The sequence below is a fragment of the Lytechinus pictus genome, chromosome 5, assembly GCF_037042905.1.
Source record: "Lytechinus pictus isolate F3 Inbred chromosome 5, Lp3.0, whole genome shotgun sequence".
In the NCBI taxonomy this organism is placed as follows: domain Eukaryota; kingdom Metazoa; phylum Echinodermata; class Echinoidea; order Temnopleuroida; family Toxopneustidae; genus Lytechinus; species Lytechinus pictus.
Genome location: NC_087249.1, coordinates 825,619 through 847,553, shown reverse-complemented (window position 1 = coordinate 847,553; position 21,935 = coordinate 825,619). Strand labels below are relative to the sequence as shown.

The 21,935-nt window shown below is 35.6% G+C and overlaps 1 protein-coding gene across 2 annotated transcripts in view; it reads right to left on the bottom strand.

The window, feature by feature from the left end:
- The window catches only part of LOC129261962 (tyrosine-protein kinase CSK-like), a 35,381-nt gene that overhangs the window by 8,282 nt on the left and 5,164 nt on the right, over nt 1-21,935 (bottom strand). For both annotated transcript variants that reach the window (XR_010293578.1, XM_064099579.1), the window contains exons 2-10: nt 17,972-18,079; nt 8,014-8,257; nt 6,901-7,090; nt 6,342-6,407; nt 4,688-4,790; nt 3,970-4,060; nt 3,297-3,370; nt 2,006-2,204; nt 1,314-1,400 (exon numbers count right to left, since the gene is read on the bottom strand). Coding sequence is in view for 1 of the 2 variants with exons in the window: in XM_064099579.1 (XP_063955649.1) it covers nt 1,314-1,400; nt 2,006-2,204; nt 3,297-3,370; nt 3,970-4,060; nt 4,688-4,790; nt 6,342-6,407; nt 6,901-7,090; nt 8,014-8,257; nt 17,972-17,988 (1,071 nt within the window). In the remaining variant the exon portion in view is untranslated. The remainder of the gene's footprint in view (nt 1-1,313; nt 1,401-2,005; nt 2,205-3,296; nt 3,371-3,969; nt 4,061-4,687; nt 4,791-6,341; nt 6,408-6,900; nt 7,091-8,013; nt 8,258-17,971; nt 18,080-21,935) is intronic.

Below are 21,935 nucleotides of genomic sequence, written 5' to 3'. Positions count from 1 at the left end.
TGCCTTGTTTATGATCAGAATTAAGTCTGGAACTATTTCCATCGAAAAAACAATAAAAAACAAAAAGTAAAAAAACAAGGAAATACATAAGAAATTAAAAAAACAATAAAATACATAAGAAATCGGTCTTTGTACCAGAATTTTTTTCATTCACAATTGTTAGGAATGCTATAAAGAGCAAAAAGTATGATTTCATGAATAAATTAGCATAATTAATTCATATAAAATAAAAATATATGAATTCAGTGAAATATACCAATGCAACTGCGTAGATTACGTCATTCTCTACCATCATGCAAATTTTCGTTGTGATCGCGCAATCCACGGCTGAGATCTTAAGGGGGGGCCATAATGGCCCCCCCCCCCCCCCCCCGGGAATCAAAATACCCCGGGAGATTGAGGGTTAATACATTAACAACAAAAATACGCAAACTTGCTTGTTTTTATCTCTCCAACCAGACTTTTTAGTTTTTATTTTAAATTGATCTTTGGGCATTTGTGTATTACATAGATTGCATCGATCATTTTGTGCAATTAATAATTTAATCATACAAATCAATTTTACATCAATAAGCCAGTTCGTAGTTCCTTTCTGCGCATGATCAAATTCAAAAGATTCTACGCATGATCAGAGGAAGGTCATTTGTACTAATGTGACATGGTGGTTTAAAAACTAATGAGATAAGCACCAACTTTGATGTCTTGATTATTCATATATTCTTTTGAATTGTGGTTTTCATTTACATCCACAAAAAACAACAATGCGTCCACGAACGACTGGTATTTCACAGTTTGCCAAGTACATTGTGCAACATGCTATGATTTGCATTCAAAGTAGGAATGCAGCAAATACCTTCAAAAAGTGTTCATTGGTGTGCTATACCAGTCACCTGGTCTATTCAATTTCTTCATCCTGCTATGTAAGGCAAGCTTACGTAATACCTTGCTTTGAAATCTGCCTATCATAATGAAAGAAATGAAAGGTCATTTGACCAAAATTGTCCATGAGTAACTACGAACTGGTCTATTGAAACGGCTCCTGGATCACATACCTCTATCTCAACATCAGATCATATCAAAGGGAAGACTATCTCATCATATTATGGAAGCTATTGTCCTAATAACATAAATCTGGAATGCAATAAGCTGGCATAGCATGGTTACATGGCTTATTTTCTTTCAAGTATTGCGCAACTTTATGTACTATAGATACCAACTTTGCACAAATTTGCCTGAAACAGCATCCCCCTTCTTACTCTTCAAAGTAAATAAGTCTTTTTAGGGTGAAGAAGCAATGTGTGAGTGTGACTTACCACTCTTGGATATGGGACTCTTCCAAATGAAAACAACTCCCAAAGTAGTATACCAAAACTCCACACATCAGATCTGGTTGTGAATTGCTGAGAGAAAGTGGGAAAATTAAATCTCCAATAACAATTCATAGCTACAAAGATCATTCAATTTAATTGGCCATGAAATGAAATATAGACATTTTGTATTTGTAATTTCAACAGGTCTTTATGACACAAGACCAAGAAAAACAAAAAGAAAACCAAGTAGTAACATTGGTTTATTTTTAATTGGTCTTTATATGCCAATTTGTCCAATTACCAACTCGTCTACTATCACTTGGTCTACCATCCACATGGTCTAATTGGCATTTCGTCCACTCACCATTTTGTCTAATAACCAGTTGGTCCGATAGCCATTTAGTCCATAATTGGACTGAGTGTTAATTGGGCGAAATAAATGAAAATAAAATCAATATTAAATCAACTGGTTATAATGTAAGACAAAATGGTCATGGACGAACAAGTGATTAGATAAAGTGATGATTGAACCAGATGGTTGTTAGACCAAATACTGATGGACGGAATGGCATAAGAATAAATGAAGGTAGACTATGTAATGAGTCAGTGAGTTGGCAATAGACAAATTGGCGATTTACCTTCACATTTTGATAACCACAGAACACTTCATCATCATTGACACCATGGTAACTTACCTTTCGTCTATAAGCTTCTGGAGCTGTCCATTTGACGGGTATCTTTCCTCCTGTTCCTAACTGTGTACTGTTATCCTGAGCTAGACCAAAGTCAGATACCTTAGCCACATCATCCTCAGATATCAAGATATTCCTTGCTGCTAAATCCCGATGGACAAATGATTTCTGTTCTAAGTAACACATTCCTGCTCCTATGTCTCTATAATTAACATAATCAAAGAGAATATTGCATTGAATCATAGGACAGTCTTGTTTTGAGGATTTAAAAAAAAAATTGCATATCACTGATATTTAGTCAATTGTTTTATGTCTGGGCAGGTTGTTAATTTGGAAAAGACAGCAATCTAAGGTATGGTAGTGGATCGTATCACCGAACACTTTTTAGGAATTCAATCATATCAAACACATTATTCTCATAAAATTCACCAAACTTTCATGATAAATACAAAATTACCTACAAAATATAAATATGTAAACATTTGCCGAATTCGTTTTTCTTTTTTACAATATTAGCTACTAATCAGACATCTTTTCGCATGTGAAATATTTTGGTCACTTGAAAAAGGTATTGTATTACCGAACGTGTGTTTTCTATGGGAAAAGTTGAGATTACAACAAAATCACTGATTAGCTATTTTTACCATATTTTATTATTTTATAAAATATCAAGAATTTGAAAATGTGTTTTTGACCATTTTTCCATCAACTTTCTATTCAAGTTCCCTTTGGAAGGATGTTGCAAAGTTTTGAGCGTATGAAATTATTTTCTGATGCGTACGATGCGCGTTTGGTAATACAAAGTCATTCGGTAATACAATCACTCACTATACATCACAAGCAATCATTCAAAAAATTGTGTGAAAATAATGTTAGACAATATAAAGAATACCAACCACAATTATTTGTGCTATTTCATCTACATGTATGAAGTGAAAACCCAGAGCAAAAGATTACATCACCTGAGTGACATCATTCCCACCCATCCTACAGTACTTAAAAAATAGTTTTAAAATTATATCCTAAATCAGGCCTGTTCAGAAGCATAGAATGCTTAAGCAATGCTTAAGCAATGCTTATAACATGCACCCACCATCATGATCATTTAAACCCATTGAATTACAATGTAATTCATATTTTCTTTGACATTATCTTCATGAAATGGTAGCTAACAGAAGTTCTGTGGACTGGTACAAGAATGGGGTATCATTAGTCCATATACTGGAATGTAATTCACAAACAGCTTTATGAAACAATATCCATTGCCTAAATGTTAAGATTAAGAACTACTTACACTGAAAACTTAAGCTGAAGTTTCTTTGTGATAACAGTCCTCCCTCTTGATCTCACATAGTCTAAGAGGTTTCCCTGAAAAAAAAAGAAGACAAACAATAACAATGAATAATAACAATCTCCATAAATTGGTAGAGCATGAAATATTTTCTGCGGCATCAATTACTTATTTCTGCCAAGTAATAATAATCTATTTTCTAAACAGAATACTATTATTGCTGTTGTTACTATTATCATTATATATTTTAAACAGGGTAGCCCCTTCTGAGTCATACGCTGGTCTCCTAGAAGGCCCTGTATTATGTTTTTAATTTGGATTTACAGATATTAATGGCGCAGTCACATTTCCCCTACGGCAGCCATACGGCGAGTTGCAACAGCCGTTTTCTTAACATTTTTTAACCAGCTATTTAGGTGGTTTGAATAAAAATGAAAACAGCTTTTTTCGACTTGCTGTACGGCCGCCGCAGGGGAAATGTGACTGCAGCAATACTGATTGAGAGTTTCTTTTATCAATCAGCAGACTGTTCCATAGTTTTGAAACAAGAAAGGCATATGCACGGAGAAAATCAAAATAACTACCTGTTAATCATAGTCCATGTAATTATTTGATTTATGTAAAAGAATTAATAACTTCAAGAAGAAATCTACCGATCAAGGAGTAGAAAACCAACCTTTGCCATGAATTCTAGCACAATGGAGATTGAGTTTGGTTGGTCTGGGATGACTCCAATTAGAGCAACCAAGTTTGGATGCCTCAGTTGTCTGGTGAGGGAAGGAGAGAGGAACTGAGATACCAAAAGCTTTAATGAAAGGTTAATAATTTAGATATCTATGGTGCTTGGATTTTTGATGTTGACATTAAAATGACGTCATAGCGTTCAGGCCAATAAAGAGCATAATAAAGACAATTATCAAAGCTCACAGATTTGAGCGTTTCACACAAAGTACTAAGCTGGCACTACGTTGGTGAAAATACATCAAAATAATATTGTTGTATTCTACCTTATTTTTCCACTGGTTGTTTTGGATTTCAATATATATTTTAAGACCTAGAGCAAAGGCATAGCAAACAAAGGACCAAACACAGCTGATAAACTTGTCTATAAAATTTTAATCAATAATGTGAATCAATCCTTTAAAAATTCTAAACATACTGAGCATCATTTGATAAAAGCTGGAGGACATCAACAAGTGGGTGTTTCATAAAGCTGTTAATAACTAAGAGCGACTTTAAGAACGACTGGTGATCCTTTCTAGTGGTAAATGATATTCTCCATTAATTGTTCATTGGTGATTATTTAGCGAGTAAGAAGGGTTCACCAGTCATTCTTAAAGTCGCTCTTAACTTAGGAACAGCATTATGAAACTGCCCCCAGGCATACTACTCACGTCATAATTGAAGCTTCTGCTACTATAGATTGTGCTGCTTCATTATCTCCTGATATCACTTTCACTGCTACCTTCTTATTCTTGTACTCTCCCACCTTTACAGCTGAAAGGAAAAGATTATATTCAGATCAAAATTAACATGGCTTACAACTATGGATGAATCAAAACTTAGCAATGAATTAGCTTGTGTGATAATAGAATAAAATGAGAGAATAAGATTAATGAAATGATTGAGAAAAAGTTTGACAAATAGGGAAGTTATGAACATTTGAACGTAAACTTCTTTTTTTTTAATCTGTATAAAATGTCCTCCCAAAACAAGGAATTTTAATCTATAGACAGAAATTGATAAAACAAGTACAAGAGTAATGGGGGAGTTGTACAAGTGTGACATATAACATCTTGGTTGCAACGTTAATGGGAGGAAGTAATCTCTGGTTTGAAGGATTTCAATCTCCTTTAAACAAGTGGCATCTCAAACGCATTTTTCTTCTTCAATCAGCAGTTATAGTAATAATCCGGGTGGGTGTTTCGTAAGATAAATACCAGTTGTGGTAAAGATCTCAAAATGAATTCGAACAGAATCCAATGAAATTACTACCAAAGTGTTTGCATGTATGAATAAAATATATGTGCCAAATAGCTCTGGAAGAAGATGCGTAATTGCTTAGAAATGAGCAAAGAAAGCACGGAATTCCATCAAATGTCAGGTATTTTTCGAAGCAATATCAATACACTGTCCCAGATATGCTTTTCTGTTTTAGTGATCATCAGAATTATCGATTTTGAGCGGAGATTTCATGATTTTACAAAGATAAGCTTACATTAATGTACCAGATCTAGATGTATGATAATATTTTGACAATTAACCTTGACTTTCTCTTGAAAAAATTGTTTGCTGCAACTACTGTCTTTTACCTTTAAGCTGTTCATAAGTTAGGAATGGCTTTACACACAACTGGTGACTCATTCTTGTGCTACATGATATATCCCTATTTAGCTGAATAGTATCCACGAATATGTTCTGATCGTGAGTAAAATCTTGCGTAACTTTACAAGTGGGTGTTTCATAATGCTGTTTGTAAAGTTACGCAAGATTTTACTCACTATATTCATGGATACTAAGTCAGCTACATAGGGATAGCCTCTCATTTCAGTGCATCCTACATCCTCAGCCCAACCCTCCTGCACCAATTTCCTGCACCAATTCCTTCTTCCACATCTTCTTTGCTAACCCTTTTATTCTTCACCAAATTTATCCAAAAGCCTCATCATTTGCAATATCCAGTTTCATTTCATTCAATTTTCAAACTGAACTTGGATTTACTTCGATTTATAGTGGACAGGTGCCAATGGTGGAAGCCCCCTGGTGGGTGTTTCATAAACCTTTCCGTAAGATACGAATGAATTTACACGCGACTGGTGATCCTTTCTTGTGCTACATTTATGCAATATCCCTATATAATTGATTTATGACCTAAGAACATGTTCCAATCATGCGTAAAGTTGTGCGTAGCTTGATGAACAGCTTTATGAAACACCCATCTGGTTAATTTGAAAGCTTCTGACATGATGGAAATTGATTCACTGAGAGCTAATTTGTCAATGATGACAATCAAGGTAGATAAGTTTGATACAAGTGGTTTCACCTTACCTCCAAAAAATCCATGGCCAATTTCCTCTCCTAGTTTGAGTTCATTCTTATTGACAGCCCATGGACCTAGGAAAACAAAACAAAACAAAACAAAAATATGTACATTGTACCATATACATGCACATGTACAGTGTATGTGGAACAACTTGTTGGTTAATACAGTCAATGCACTTGTGGTACATTAATTTTTTAATATATTTCATTTTATTTGAGGCCAGCACAAATTGAAGATTCATAAACAGCTCATTATGCCTGTTTTTAATTCAATTCAAATTGAAAATCCAATGAATTTATTCTTGCCTTGCTCAGAGCGAAAGAAAACAAACAAATCAAACAAAAATGCATTTGTAATCACCTGTATTTCTATGAACAGCACTAGTGTTGCCTTTTGGAGGATTTCATCATCAATTCATGGACCATAGCACGAAGGATATTATCTTCAACAACTTTGATCCCCATGACAACCATCATCACTATGATTATCACAATAATTTTATTCATGGACGCTGCCACCAATCAGCTACCACAGTTATAAAAAACATCTCAAGATAATTATTACCTGACATTAGATTTTTCATGTCATTCTTATCTCCATCTTTCTTGAAAGACCCATCTGCAGTATGATGAGGCACCCTCTGTTGGTGATGGCCATCCATAATGTTCATATCTTTCTTTCTCTCCACATCTTTCTTTCTCTCCACAGCTTTCTTTAAATTACACACTAAACCATCCGCATCTTCTGTATAATGCTATTTAAAAAAATACAGAGTATAGGATACACTGATGAATTCAAATGATAAAATCTGCTCTTTAGTGCTGTACGCAGCGGTGTACATAATTTTCCTATTGAAAACAAGAAAATGTTTTGTAAAGAAGCTCACATCAAATAGTGGAGTAAGAGATTTCAGACTTGATCAGACATGAAAAGGTACTAGAATGTGAAAGAACATCAATGAGCATTCCTTATAAAAGAGTTGCAATAAAACTCCCATTGAAACTAAAGGTGTTGAGTGTGGTTTTGAAGTGTTTAAAAGATGGCCACTTCAAAAACATAGTATAGTATGATAAGTGTTAGTGAAGACAAAAGTAGACTGGATTCAGCATTCAGTTCAATTAGCCTGGGTGTTCTAACGAGTGGAATGGGAGTTTTGATTTGAACAAACAAGGTTAAAACAGATTGATGATGTGGTTCACAGGACTGATGTTGAAAATGTTTTTTGCAATTAATCGAAAATTGAAAGAGCCCTGGCCTGGGAGTGCTACACAAGAATTACTCATGTTGCACACACAATCATGCAACACACATGTCCCATGAGCATAATCAGACAAATACGGTAATGTGACATTAAAACTGTAAATTTAAGTGTATTTTTTTGTCACACTGTAATTCTTGGTAAAACAACCCCGGGAAAGTAAAGAGAGAGAGACAGAGAGAAAATGGAAGAGAGAGCCAAAATTGTTTCCACAACTTGAGGGTGATTTAGAAATAAGTGATATTGAATTATCTTTCCATACAAACTTGTTTCCATTCAACGGTCCATCACGTACATTTACCTCTCTGAGTTTAGGTTTGACATTAATACTAAAATGAGAAAGGACGCTACTGAGTACTGATGTTGGAATTATTTTGATACTTTGGTAAAAAATAAGCAGGAAAGAGTTGTGAACTCACCTGTATCAAAGCATGCAGGTCAGGGAAGAAAACTTCTTCATCTATGGTTAATGATTTTTTTCCCGGTGAGTTGTCATTCTGTGTTGTGATGATATGATAGTGTTCAACCCTTCCTGAGATACATACACATAGTGTATAGTCTCCAGGGTAATGGGTACTTTCTCTGATCAGGTAAAATCCATCTTGCCAAGGTTTCAGGAGACTCTCAGCCTTCTCTCGACTGATCTTCCCATGTAACCATAACCTACAGGGGAGATGAGAAGAAAAAAAACTTGAAGGGAAATTCAACCCAAATAAAAAAATTGATTTGAATAAAAAGAGAAAAATCCAACAAGCATAACATTGAAAGTTTCATCAAAATCAGATGTAAAAATAAGAAAGTCATGACATTTTTATAAAGTTTAACTTAATTTCACAAAATAGTTATATGGACATACTGGTCGCTATGCAAATGGGGAGACTGATGACGTCATCCACTCACTATTGGGTCATTCCATGCCAATTCACCCAATGAATGTGCAATTTTGCACCCGACCCTCTCGGAATTCGTTGTAAATTGGTACACATAAAATTCACCATGGCCCACGCACAAAACAAAAAAAATTAGTCCAATTGGTCTGTCGGTTCTCGCGCTACGGCCCGCCCTTTTATCCTTGTTTTGACAAAAATGGGCGTGACCCTCAACTTTCAATGGCCACTGCGTCGTAACGTGTTGACCAATTTTCATGAAACAGGTACCATTTATTAGGAAATTCAGAGAGGAATCCAAAACATGCATCAAATAATGTATTGGAGCAATTTATAAGGTCGTGACCTTTGACCTTTACTTTGACCTTGAGTTTGACCCCCGGACAAATAATTTTTTAACTTGATTTTCATGTATGTTAATTATTAGTATGATATTGACAAAATATGTTAAAATCAATGATGATATTTTATTTCTTCACCTTTTAAAACTCTTCCAAAGATACCATGAAATTTCACTCTAGTCCTACATACTGATATTCATGTTAGTAAAGTGTTAACCATTTACATGATTTCTTTCAATCTTAAGTTACAGTATGCATGCACATGAAAAGAAATTAAGCTCATCAGTTCACAAATGAAACATTAAACATTTATGCTCATGAATAGGTATCTGTTTAGGCAATTTGATGTTCAGCAATATATTTCATATATATACATATATATATATATATATATTCTTGTTAGTAAATAGGCATATACTCAACAATTTGATGATAAAAGTAAACACTTTACTAACAAGAATATATATATGTATATATATGATATATATTGCTGAACATCAAAATGCCTAAACAGATACCTATTCATGAGCATAAATGTTTAATGTTTCATTTGTGAACTGATGAGCTTAATTTCTTTTCATGTGCATGCATACTATAACTTAAGATTGGAAGAAATCATGTAACTGGTAAACACTTTTATTAACATGAATATTAGTATGTGGGACTAGAGTGAAATTTCATGGTATCTTTGGAAGAGTTTTAAAAGGTGAAGACATAAAATATCATCATTGGTTTTAACATATTTTGTCAATATCATACAAATAATTAACATACACGAAAATAAAGTTAAAAAATTATTTGTCCGGGGGTCAAACTCAAGGTCAAAGTAAAGGTCAAAGGTCATGACCTTATAAATCGCTCCAATACATTATTTGATGCATGTTTTGGATTCCTCTCTGAATTTCCTAATAAATGGTACCTGTTTCATGAAAATTGGTCAACACATTACGACGCAGTGGCCATTGAAAGTTGAAGGTCACGCCCATTTTTGTCAAAACAAGGAGAAAAGGGCGGGCCGTAGCGCGAGAACCGACGGACCAATTTGACTTATTTTTTTGTTTTGTACGTGGGCCATGGTGAATTTTATGTGTACCAAATTACAACAAATTCTGAGACGGTCGGGTGCAACCACTGGGTGAATCCAGATGGAATGACCCTATTGCTTTTGTATTTCATTATATGAAATTCAAATATAAAATATTCTTATTTTCTCCTCTTTGTATTAAAAGTGAAACAACGACTAATTCCTCCCTGAACATGAGGAATTAGCATTGTTTCATACTATATGGTTTTGTCAAGTTGGCCTTCATTGTCAAATATGTAAAAAATGAAATAATGTACAATTCAAACAATACAAATCAAAAGAAATATTTCTGGGGTGGACTTGACCTTTAATCTAGGCCTTTATCACTGAAGGTAATATCCCCATCCTACCACAACAGGCAAATACATGTAAAGTCTGCAAGCATAGACTCATATTTGATACTTTAACTACATGTAAAACCATTTCTAGGATGAAGACTAGTGTGTCAAATCGGTAGAGCCAGCCACAGGACATACATGTACAGTACATGGTGAATCTAGTCTCAATGCTTCAGACTCTGCATTGTGCACTATGCAAAATTTAAAAAAACAAGGGTCTGAGCCTGCAGACTATTACATGAATGTAATGAACATACACTGGAAATAGAAATAGCATGTTCCTGTTGTATCACATCAATAAAATTATTTTTTTTAATCACACATGTAGGCCCTACAATGTCTTGCACACGTGTGTCTAGACATGAATGTGTGCATAGGGTGAATGATGTATGGCAGTGTATCCTATTGCCGGACACCTTTATTTCAGTGTTTTAAAAATGACAACTAGAGGAAATACAATCAAGAAAAATTCACACTTGATAAAATTATTTTATATTTAGCAACCATTTTCTTTGCATCGCACTTGCCGCATACCCCTCCACGAAAAACAATTATTTTCGTGTGTGACAAATTATATCATGATTGCGGACGCGCGCCGGACGGGTAAAGATATCCTTGATTATAATGATGTAAGAACAAATTTGTGTGATTCTTTCTTCTAATATATCATTATCATGAGTAAATTCTAAGTTTTTATTTGCTTTTTTTATATATCGAATCTGAGCAGGTGTTGGTAAGAAATTCGTGTTTGATAACTTATTTTATTTTTTCTTGTTAGCTGCATGTTCCTTGGCACTTTCCAATAATAATATGCTCGGGTTCGTATCGTGACGATCATCAAGTTCTATCGATGCGCTGCCGATCGACGGCTCTACTCACGGTAAACCTCGCGCACGGGTACCTTGAGAACTAGCCGTCGACGATCACCCACAATACACCACACCCCATCATTTGATCGAAGGAGTGGACGAGATTGAAATTTGGAAAATCAGGCCCATATTTCCGTTAGAAAATATATCAATTGTTAATGCTAAACTATATGATATTTTAAGCATTTTCTGTCATTTTAGAGATAAATAAGGTAAAAGTTTAATTTTTTCGCCTTGTTTTTGAAATCTTGTTCTATGTATTGCTCTGTGAAATTGAATTGCGGAAGTCTTACGGTACGAAATTGTTTTTGAACGCAGTAATATGCGCGTCCGGAATCATAATAGTGTCCGGTAATACAATACGTGACTATACTAAGAAGCAGTTCACTCTGCAGGATTTTTCTGATTTGTTGCCATACTATGTCATTACCATGGCAACACAATACCAACACATCCAAGTTGTATCTTGCATGTCTTTGCTCCACTCAGTGTGTGTGCCAATGCAAGCAGTCATTTGGTAAATACTGAGGAAGTAGTTAAACCCTCAAGATTTGACTAGACCAATTTACCGCCTACCCGACCTTTCTACAGTACGGACTACAAAATCATAGTGCTGCAGTGGGATTCAAACACATCCCTCTCATTACCAGGTCTGAACACTGAGAATCAGAATTACCCCGTACACCACAAGGCCAATTTGCAACAAGCCAAAGATTTGTTGGACATACAAGTACAGTACATTGACAAGAAACACTTCCACTGCCATTGCCAGGTTGATCAAAATTTGCTTGCAGCATAATACTGGTACTTAACCCAGGGGGGGGGGGGGGGGTGGGCAGTCAAATGTATTGCTATACACATGCATGACCAAATTATATCCAAACACCCCCTAAACAAGTTTTTCTCTGTGTGCAAAATAATCCCCTAAACAATTTTTCTCGGGCTTCATTTACACATTTTGGCCCCTAAACAAGTTGTCGCCAGAATATGACCCCTAAAAAAGTTTTGTCTACTTGCTACTATAAAGCTTATATAGACAAAACTATATTCATGGGTATTGTATACCCCCCAGTGCAGTTAGGGCTAAAATACCATAATCGGGAAAAATGTACCCAAACACTTTTCAGAAACGAAGAGGAAAAAGCTTGGGGAAAAAACATACCCTAGAACACGTTTGGCTAGTCTTAAAAAAAAGCTTTGGGGAAAAAAAAACATACGTTTGACCCCGCGATTGACCATTGACCAGTCTTTCAAAACCACCCTTTTTTGGAAAATCTGTGTTTTTGCGCGGCCCAAAACTGAAAAAATACCCCATTAAACGCGTGTTTTTTGGTCACGCATGTGTACTGTACAGCAATATATTTGACTGCCCCCCCCCCCCCGGGTACGTAATAGCTCTGACAGTGACAGATGTGTTGTGTATGCACTATATTATATCAGTTTCTGGAAAAAGATATATTTTAGTTTGTACCTGCACTGTATATTTTAAAGTAAATTAAATGCATTCTGTATTCAGAGGCGCAGATAGAAACAAGTGGAATGCCTCTGGCCGTCTCACCTGCATCACGCGATTCAATATAGCAGCAGTGCTGATTTTGAAAACTACTATAACTCGCACAAGATGTTCAGTGATACTTGGTTACTCTTATTTCCACGTTTTATGAACTAGACCAATACACTTATAGAGATATGATGGCAATTCAACAAATACCCCCAACGTGGCCAAAGTTCTTTGACCTTACATGACCTTTGACCTTGATCATGTGACCTGAAACTCGCACAGGATGTTCAGTGATACTTGATTACTATTATGTCCAAGTTTTATGAACTAGACCAACACACTTTCAAATTTATGGCTGTAATTCAACAAATACCCCAATTTGGCCAAAGTTCATTGACCCTAAATGACCTTTGACCTTGATCATGTGACCTGAAACTTGCACAGGATGTTCAGTAATACTTGATTACTATTATGTCCAAGTTTCATGAATCAGATCCATAAACTTTCAAAGTTATGATGGTAATTCAACAGATACCCCCAATTCGGCCAAAGTTCATTGACCCTAAATGACCTTTGACCTTGGTCATGTGACGTGAAACTCATGCAGGATGTTCAGTGATACTTGATTAACCTTATGTATAAGTTTCATGAACTAGGTCCATATATTTTCTAAGTTATGATGACATTTCAAAAACTTAACCTTAGGTTAAGATTTTGATGTTGATTCCCCCAACATGGTCTAAGTTCATTGACCCTAAATGACCTTTGACCTTGGTCATGTGACATGAAACTCAGGCAGGATGTTCAGTAATACTTGATTAACCTTATGGCCAAGTTTCATGAACTAGGTCCATATACTTTCTAAGTTATGCTGTCATTTCAAAAACTTAACCTTAGGTTAAGATTTGGTGTTGACGCCGCCGCCGCCGTCGCCGTCGCCGCCGCCGTCGGAAAAGCGGCGCCTATAGTCTCACTCTGCTATGCAGGTGAGACAAAAACGGAGAAAGGGATTACTGTAATTGAAATATAATAAATTTGCTGTCCCATGACAACAGCATCTTTATTTCTTGAATTGAAATATCTGTATGCTCGACCAAAATAAAAAGAATTAGAGTCACATAGCCCCCAATTTCTTGTATGTAGATACACGGCTCAAAAGCAAGTGAACAGCCATTTCGAAACACATTTTCCTCATTTATTAAGAAAAATTCCAGTGTCCTTTGGTCATGGGACATCAAAATAAGCCCATTCTCATTAATAGCTCATGATAAACTCTTATTGTTCAATGAATTTTCCCCATTTTTCATTAGGATGAGCTCTATCACTTTCAAATGGAGCTGTTACATAAGCTTGCCCAATATAGCATCCTGTGACATTCAAATTCTAAAAAGGAAGATATGGCAATGTCAATGATCACTTTTTTGACATGTTGAATAGTACTGATGAGTATGAACATGATACAATATACTTTGTTACTCGTCAGTGGATGTGATATTTGTTTCAAAAGGAATATATTGCTTTTAAAAACCTCCTTCATTGTTTATCTCAAATATTGCTCAAACACAAATAAAAGGAAATTGTCTTGAATCATATTAAGGGTTTTTATGGTCACCGGTTTATGGTGGATCAGCTTTTAACTCCTTCAGACTAAAAATAACTTCTTTTTGGACAGCATGTCTAAACTGACAAAAATTAATCAATTTAAATCCTTGCCTAATCTCATGCTGAAACCAAACCAAAGCAAACTGTGAGCACATACTGTACATGTATGTAGGTCTAAAAATGGCCAACATCATTTTAAGTTTGAAGAGTGAGTCATTAAATGGCTTCTCCAGGCTGAAATTATTATACCTCAATGAAATTCACTGACTAAAATGCTGAATTTCATCAAAATCTGATAACTAAAAACATTATTGATAGGTTAGCAATATCTGAAATTTCTTCAAACTTCAAACTGTATTATTTTCAGCCTGGATTACCCCAAACCCTATCTTAACTGGGCTATTTCGGACCAATGGGGGGGGGGGGGGGGTCAATTTGACGACCCCCCCCCCCCCGGTCAGATCTTGGCCCGATTGCGCGATCGCCGTAAAAATTTCCACGTGCATAGAGCCAGATGTAAACTCGAAGACTGCATAGTAACATTTTCAAAAAATTGATCGCTAATGAATTATGCAAATAAGCGTATGAAATTTGCCCTAAATTTAGTTTTGTGTGTATGTTTTTGCCTTTAACCCACTTTACATAGCTAGTACATGTAGAATGCTTATTTTTGGTGAACATATCAACTTTTACATTTCTAACAAAAATGTACATAAAAAATTGCTAAAAAATAATTAATTTCCTATGTATTTTATTATTTTTTAAATTCTTATGTATTTTTTTTCCAAACCTTTGTTTTTTCTTGTTTTTATGAACTTTGTCTGGGACCCTTTTACGATCATGATGGACATGAAATAAATCCATAATCATACATTTATGATTTTGGGTTGAAAAACACAATTTGCATTGACTTTGTACACAGAATCACGTTTTTGAGCAATTTTGGGACTGACATGCGCTTACAAAATATTGTGTAATTTCGGAACCGCATACCCGGGCATCGCAAATTTGGTCTCAAAAGATGCCTAAGATGTGAAAGTAAAAAGTCAGTCAGCGGTGCGGTCAAAAAAATCTGCGCGGCGGCGTAGTGACAAAATTTGTTGGGGTGGGGTTAAAGCCTCCCTTTGGAATTTGCTACCCACCAAACCACATACTACACGTACCCCCAAACACACTTTATTTTCCTTTTTCATTTTCCTTCATTGTTTCTGCATTTTTTCAAGTACAAAATAGCAAAGAAAATTACTTTTCTATGTCATGATTTAAGAAGGCTGCCAGGGTTGCCAGTATGTATTATAATTGAGTGTGTACTGTACAGCAGGCCCTATATGTCTGAAAAAACTATGTTGTGGATCAGACATGAAATGAATAATGCAAGATGTGGATTTATTTACACGTAGGCAATGCATGAGACATTTTTTGTGTGTGATTTTGAACGTAACAGTAAAATTGTGGCTGTTTATAAAAACTGTATGGTGTGTAACTAGATATTTTCCACAATAGATTTTTGAAACTAGGGACTTTCCCTTCTTGATCCATTGCTAGTAATTGAGAGCTCTTCCACTTCTGGCCATTATACGTGTACAGTGTACACACAATTCAATAGGTGTTCAAAGTCTGCTTTGCATAAATTTCAAAAATATAATTTATTATAACAGTCTTGGATAAAGTTTAATTGTATAAACATCAGGTCTGGATGGCCATGTATGTCTTAAAAACAAAAATGTGTTGCATGCAGTATGTATGTAATGTACATGAAGGCACAGGGCCGTTTCATAAAGCTGTTCGTAAGTTAAGAGCGACTTTAAGAACAACTGGCGAACCTTTCTTACGCATTTAACCACCAATGATTTAATGATGAATATCATTAACCACAAGAAAGTATCACCAGTCATTCTTATTAAGTCGCTCTGAAGTTACAAACAGCTTTATGAAAGGGCCCCCTAAACATCTTTTCCCTTTTCCCAGTATAAAGACTGTATGTATACATGTATTTGTAATCCTACTTCCTTTAAGCAAAACAATGAAGTAAAATATGTATCATGAGAAAGGGAATGTTTTATGATGAAGCCTACAGTATGTAGCTCTATATCAATATGTGTGCATTGTGAAATTTGACACAATCGGACATGCCTTTATTTGGAGAGTACTCTCATACATGTACACCTCTCCCTGTACATGTAAGCTTGTTTAATAGTTTGAAGTATACTATATTTCCTTACAAATGGCACAACAAGGAAAGGGTAACTGATACTTATATATATAAAACACTTCCTCTACAGTATGATGAGAAATGCAGCATTAAATGTATGTGCATGTATGAAAATGATTCTTTTATGGATACATCTAGGGAAACTCTACCCCTATGGGTAAATATGGTCGCCCAGAGACCACAGAGATAGTCAAAGTCCACTAGTACTGACAGTATCACAGAAGTGTACATGTATATGTAGCACTAAAAAGGGGCAATGATTTGAGGGTTGGTGCCCCCCCCCCCCAAGGATTTGTTTTTCTTGGTAATTCTACATGTACATGTTAAATCACTGATGAAATTTTATAACGGCACGACTTTTACATTTTGTCCAATCTCACTCTTTCATACAAAATCAAGGACTTTTTTCGCTAATTCATTGAAATAATGAATAATTTTAATGTATAATTTTGATGAATTGGGGATTCCTTCTGTCCTTCATGTCTTGTTTTTCACAAAAAAATGCAAAATAATAGTCTCAATAATTGAATATAATGAAACTATAGTCATATAGCCTTGTGATTATTGGTGAAAAATAAGATTCATGAAACGTTTTGCATTAAAAACAATATCCCTTTTCAAAATTTGAAGAGAGGGGAAAACAGTACCATGGAGTTACACATGTAATAATGACGATGATGAGATGGATAATGATGGTGATTATGATGGTAATGATGGATGATGATGGTGATGATGATGATGATGATGATGGTGATGATGATTATGATAATGAAGATGATGGTGATAGTGATGATAATGATCATGATGATGATGATGATGATGGTAATGATGATGATGATAATGATGACAACGACGACGATGATGAAGATGATGGTGATGACGATGATGATGATATTTAATTATACTACTACTACCTCTACTACTACTACTCCTACTACTACTACTACTTCTACTACTACTACTAAATAATAATAATAATAATAATAACAATAAATGCTATTTGCCCGAGGATAAAAAGCTGCTATCATTACCCCAGCTTTAGTTTTGAGCAAGCTACCACTTTTTCAATGGCGCTCAGTGCATTCAAGAAATCAATCCTTCCAGGAACCAATTCTCCTCTCCTGGGTCGAGTGCAGCATATACATGTACATGAATAAATTTCTTGTAGAAGGGAAACACACCATGGCTAGGATTTGAACCCGAGACCCTCTATTTGCAAGATGAGAGTCAGAACCTCTAGACAATGCATCCACACAGTCTGTGCATTCAAACAACACTTTAAGACAGGAAACTATCTATAGAGACTTAATTAAAAAAAGGTTTTCATGCTGAAAACATGCAAATATAGAAAACAGGAAACGTGCTATAAATCCCATGTAGCCTTTCACCCGTTGCTTTAATGATTTATTATCACAAACAATAGCATAAAGTACACATGTTTCATTTTCATAATTTCAATTTAAATACCAGTTAACACTTTTTCACATGAAATTGAGGGTTTTTTCCCCCTGAATACTATGAAGAGATTGAATGAAACACTTACGGCATATCTTGTGCCATGATGATCACCTACTCAGAACAAGACAAATTAGTTGACATGGACGAATGTATACCTTGCTACAACGTGGTGTTTGTATGCTGTAATGTAGACCTGCATGGATTGCAAAGAGAAGACATAAACAGTGCCAGGATTATTAATGAATGAATCATAACTCAGCAGTCAGTTCCAAATAATCATAGGGATTTCTGATTCACTCTGTACTTCGTCAGAGGAAAAGGGGAGACTTCGAGCTGAGAGCAGTCATAAAGCTGGCAGCAAGGGACGTACTATGTGTCTCCGGATTTTTCACTTAAATGATAAATTAGGATGAGTTATGGGTTTGAGCTGTACATGGATTGAGTGATGATCTATTTCATGTGAAGCATCTAACTACTTTGCTTTTGCGTTGAGTCATTTTTTTTACTAGGCTTATTTTTGCTGCCAATGCTTTTTCAGACATTGTACATACACAATGCAGAGTGAATGAAGTGAAATGATCCGATGTAATGTAAAAATAAGTTTTGAGTACTTTGTAGGCTGCCATGCTAATACAATGCATTTGTTTTCCAGATACATTATGGCTTTAATACTTGGTTCTTACATGTACACTAAACAGGAATTGGGAACTAAGAATCACTGTACTATTGTACAATGCAAAAAAAAAACACTTCTCCTGGGAAGGGGGAGGGGGTGACACTCATATGATGGTAGTATGGCTACATGTGTTTGGCCATCATGACCCGCCTTCTCACACCTTGCCAGCAGCTCCCAAGCATTTCACTTCAACCTTTTTCATACTACTGTATGTAGACCAACCAGTTCTTCCCAATTCATTAGCCCTAAATTTCAGGAATCAAATCTTGTCTATTTTATCTAAATTTTTTTTTCAATATATTCCCATTTTTAACATGTACATGTACGTATACACAGTTAATAAGAGTGGGACAATATGTTACGTATGGGACATTTGCACATAAAAGTGAATGGAGAAAAACAAATTTCAAGAGAGCTACATTGTAGATAAACTTAAGTGAATCCCCTTTTCTGGAGTTTCTAAAGACTGCTCTGATTTGAATTATACTGTATGAAAATTAATTGAAGCAAAAAAAACAAGGTAAAAATTGAAAAATATTGAAAAAGATAAAAATGATAGAAATACATACAAAGAAATTCATGAAACCATGAAAAAACTTTGTTGAAACAGCCTATTTACTTTTCATTCATTTCAAATGGTGGTGGCGATTTTTTACACATTAATTGCTTAAAGAAAGCATGAATGCTTTGCAAGCATGCAACCAAAGAACCGATGGCTTTAGGTCCTTTCTGAGGGACCTAGTAATATGAGGATAAATGCCTTACCAAAAGGCACTGGCACCAAGTGGGAAATAAACCTGGGTCACCGGAAATCCCAAACCCCCACTCTAGATACCGACTTAGCTTTTGGCCTCCAATAGAACATTTTTAAAAGAAAAAAAAACTCTTTGCTATTTCATGATGGTACATGTATTAAATCTAATCAAAGTCCCTTCACACTATTTTTCAGGTCATTACAGCCTTTGAAATGTCCCATACATAACCACACAATTTCTCGGACTTACCCTCTTAAATACAGTTTTGTAGATTATGCTATGGATAACGTGCATGTCTACTATCGTTGTAATCGTGACATACATGTAAAAGTTCTGCCAAATTCTAAAGTTAGTTGATTACTAAACTTTTAAAGGGTCATTCTACTTTAAAATCTAGGTTCACTAGATTTTTAATTACTCAGGATATTCTCTACATGTAGGAATTCATAAATATAAAATTCCATACAGTGCCAAGCAAGGAATAAATGTCATATCTTTGATATTGGTTGTCATTTGAATCAAAAAGAAAGAAAAAAAAAAGAAACTTGGCACCATCCACTAACTCTTCACCACATTTATAGATCACTTAATTGCAATTTAATAGCCTATCAAACTGTAATAAACACATTATAACTTTCACATCATGCAAAAGGTGTTTTTCAGATAGAGGGCGCTTTATTGCTATAGCCACTTCACTTCCACTTTTCAGGCCAGAATCAGCGTTTTCATACGTGATTAGTCCAAAACGCAGTTGCGTCCATGCTTACTTTCTTTTCAGAAAGCCGATTGTAAACTTTAATACAAAAAGGTGTGTTTCTAAACGTTGTTTGACCAGAATTAGGCTTTCCGGGGAAGTATAACCAGGACCGCAATTGCAAACATGTTCAAATGATGTCATTTGGTACATGCTTCCAGTGAGATGAAAATCTGCAGGCAAATACAGTCGCATGGTGCTAACAGGGACTTACCTCCACAGAATTACCTTTCATCTCTATCTGATTCTATTAATGACCAATGTACATGTACATTTGCATGTATAATTATCAAGTTAAGTACTATCAATTTAGATTTACAACAAAACAAACAGAACATGAGTTATGATGAGGAGACATCGCTGAGCCAAAAGCCCCAGTAGCATAAACAAATAGATGTATATTATTTTCTTATGTATACTTTAATATTCTTTATTTGATCTTACTATTATCCTCACCAAGGTGAACATTCTATAGCTATGTCAAGTAGCTCCATGCAATTATAGTTGACCATAACAACATTCGGGGAAAAAGGGCGCGTCCAATTTGACCTCGCTTTCCTGCTCAACAAATATTATGATGCGAAGCCAGATTTGGAACACGATTTCGCCTCTGAAAAATTAACCATAAACAGCACCTCCAGAACCATGTTTGCAATCGGTGTTCTGAAACGACGTTTGAAAATGCTGATTCTGTCTAAAGCAGTGGAAGCATAAACATCTAGCCATGGATTTGGTGACTGTTTTGAGTTGATATCAATGCATTTTAAGGCAATTTCTATGTTTTTCTGGCATATCTAGCAGCCATAGACCTACTGATTTTCAACATGGATTTCGCCAGCCAAGACGGCAGTACATCCATTAAGGAACATGACACTGAGGGATTTGTAAGTATATAAGCAAGGGGCTTATAGACACTCGTCAAAATATTCACGTCAACACTTACTACCAGTTGCCAACTCAATGTATGGCTTAACCCTGTATTGTGAGAGATAACACCAAGAAAAACTATAACATTACCCAGAGTCGTACCACTAGGCCAACTTACATCATGAACATTGTAGAAAGAGAGTGACATTTGCGAATTTGGGATGAAGATCCTCAACTGTGATTGGTCACCAGTTATAACTGCTGTGCGACAAATGCAATGGATTCTTAATTCTCTATCTACGTCTCTCCCTTGTTCTATAGATCTATGCGGGCTACGCCACAGTGGAAAACAATCCGTTCCTCGGGTAGGATGTTAAATAGAGGCCCCGTGTAAAGGACAGTCAGGAACCCAATGCTCTATTCATATAAAGAGTAGGGGGAAACCCAGTGTACAGTGGTCCACCTCCATTCCCCCAATCAGTTTTATCAGGAGAAGTAACCTGCAGGTCCTAGTGATTCAGTTTTTTAATATTTGGCCTCCTACGCACAGATGAATGAACCTTGCTGAATTTTACAGCATTTTCCCATGACAACGTTTGTGCATGCATGCAAGTAGTTCTACTGAATTGCATCAAGTATGCAAGGATGTTGCATGAGCAAAAATATTAATTTAATACTAGGGTTATTGTACAACGCCTACTTAGCTTGTTGTACGCGAGCAAATGGGGGTCTGAATGTCAAACATTCGTACCATTGCACACAAGACGTACCATCCAAAATGTACCGTTGCATGGCTTTAGGAGGTGACGTCACAATACGATTTAATTCATTGCGCTCAGTAAAACGAAGGTGCAATACGTGTATAAGCCTGCTGGCTAAATGCGCAATGCTGCCCATGGTCATGTGCGCTTGTGGGATTTTGCTCTTCGCTTTCGATTTTTTTGCTCCCTTTTCATAGATTACTGCAGGGAAAAACTCTTTGTGTTTTCACATTTTT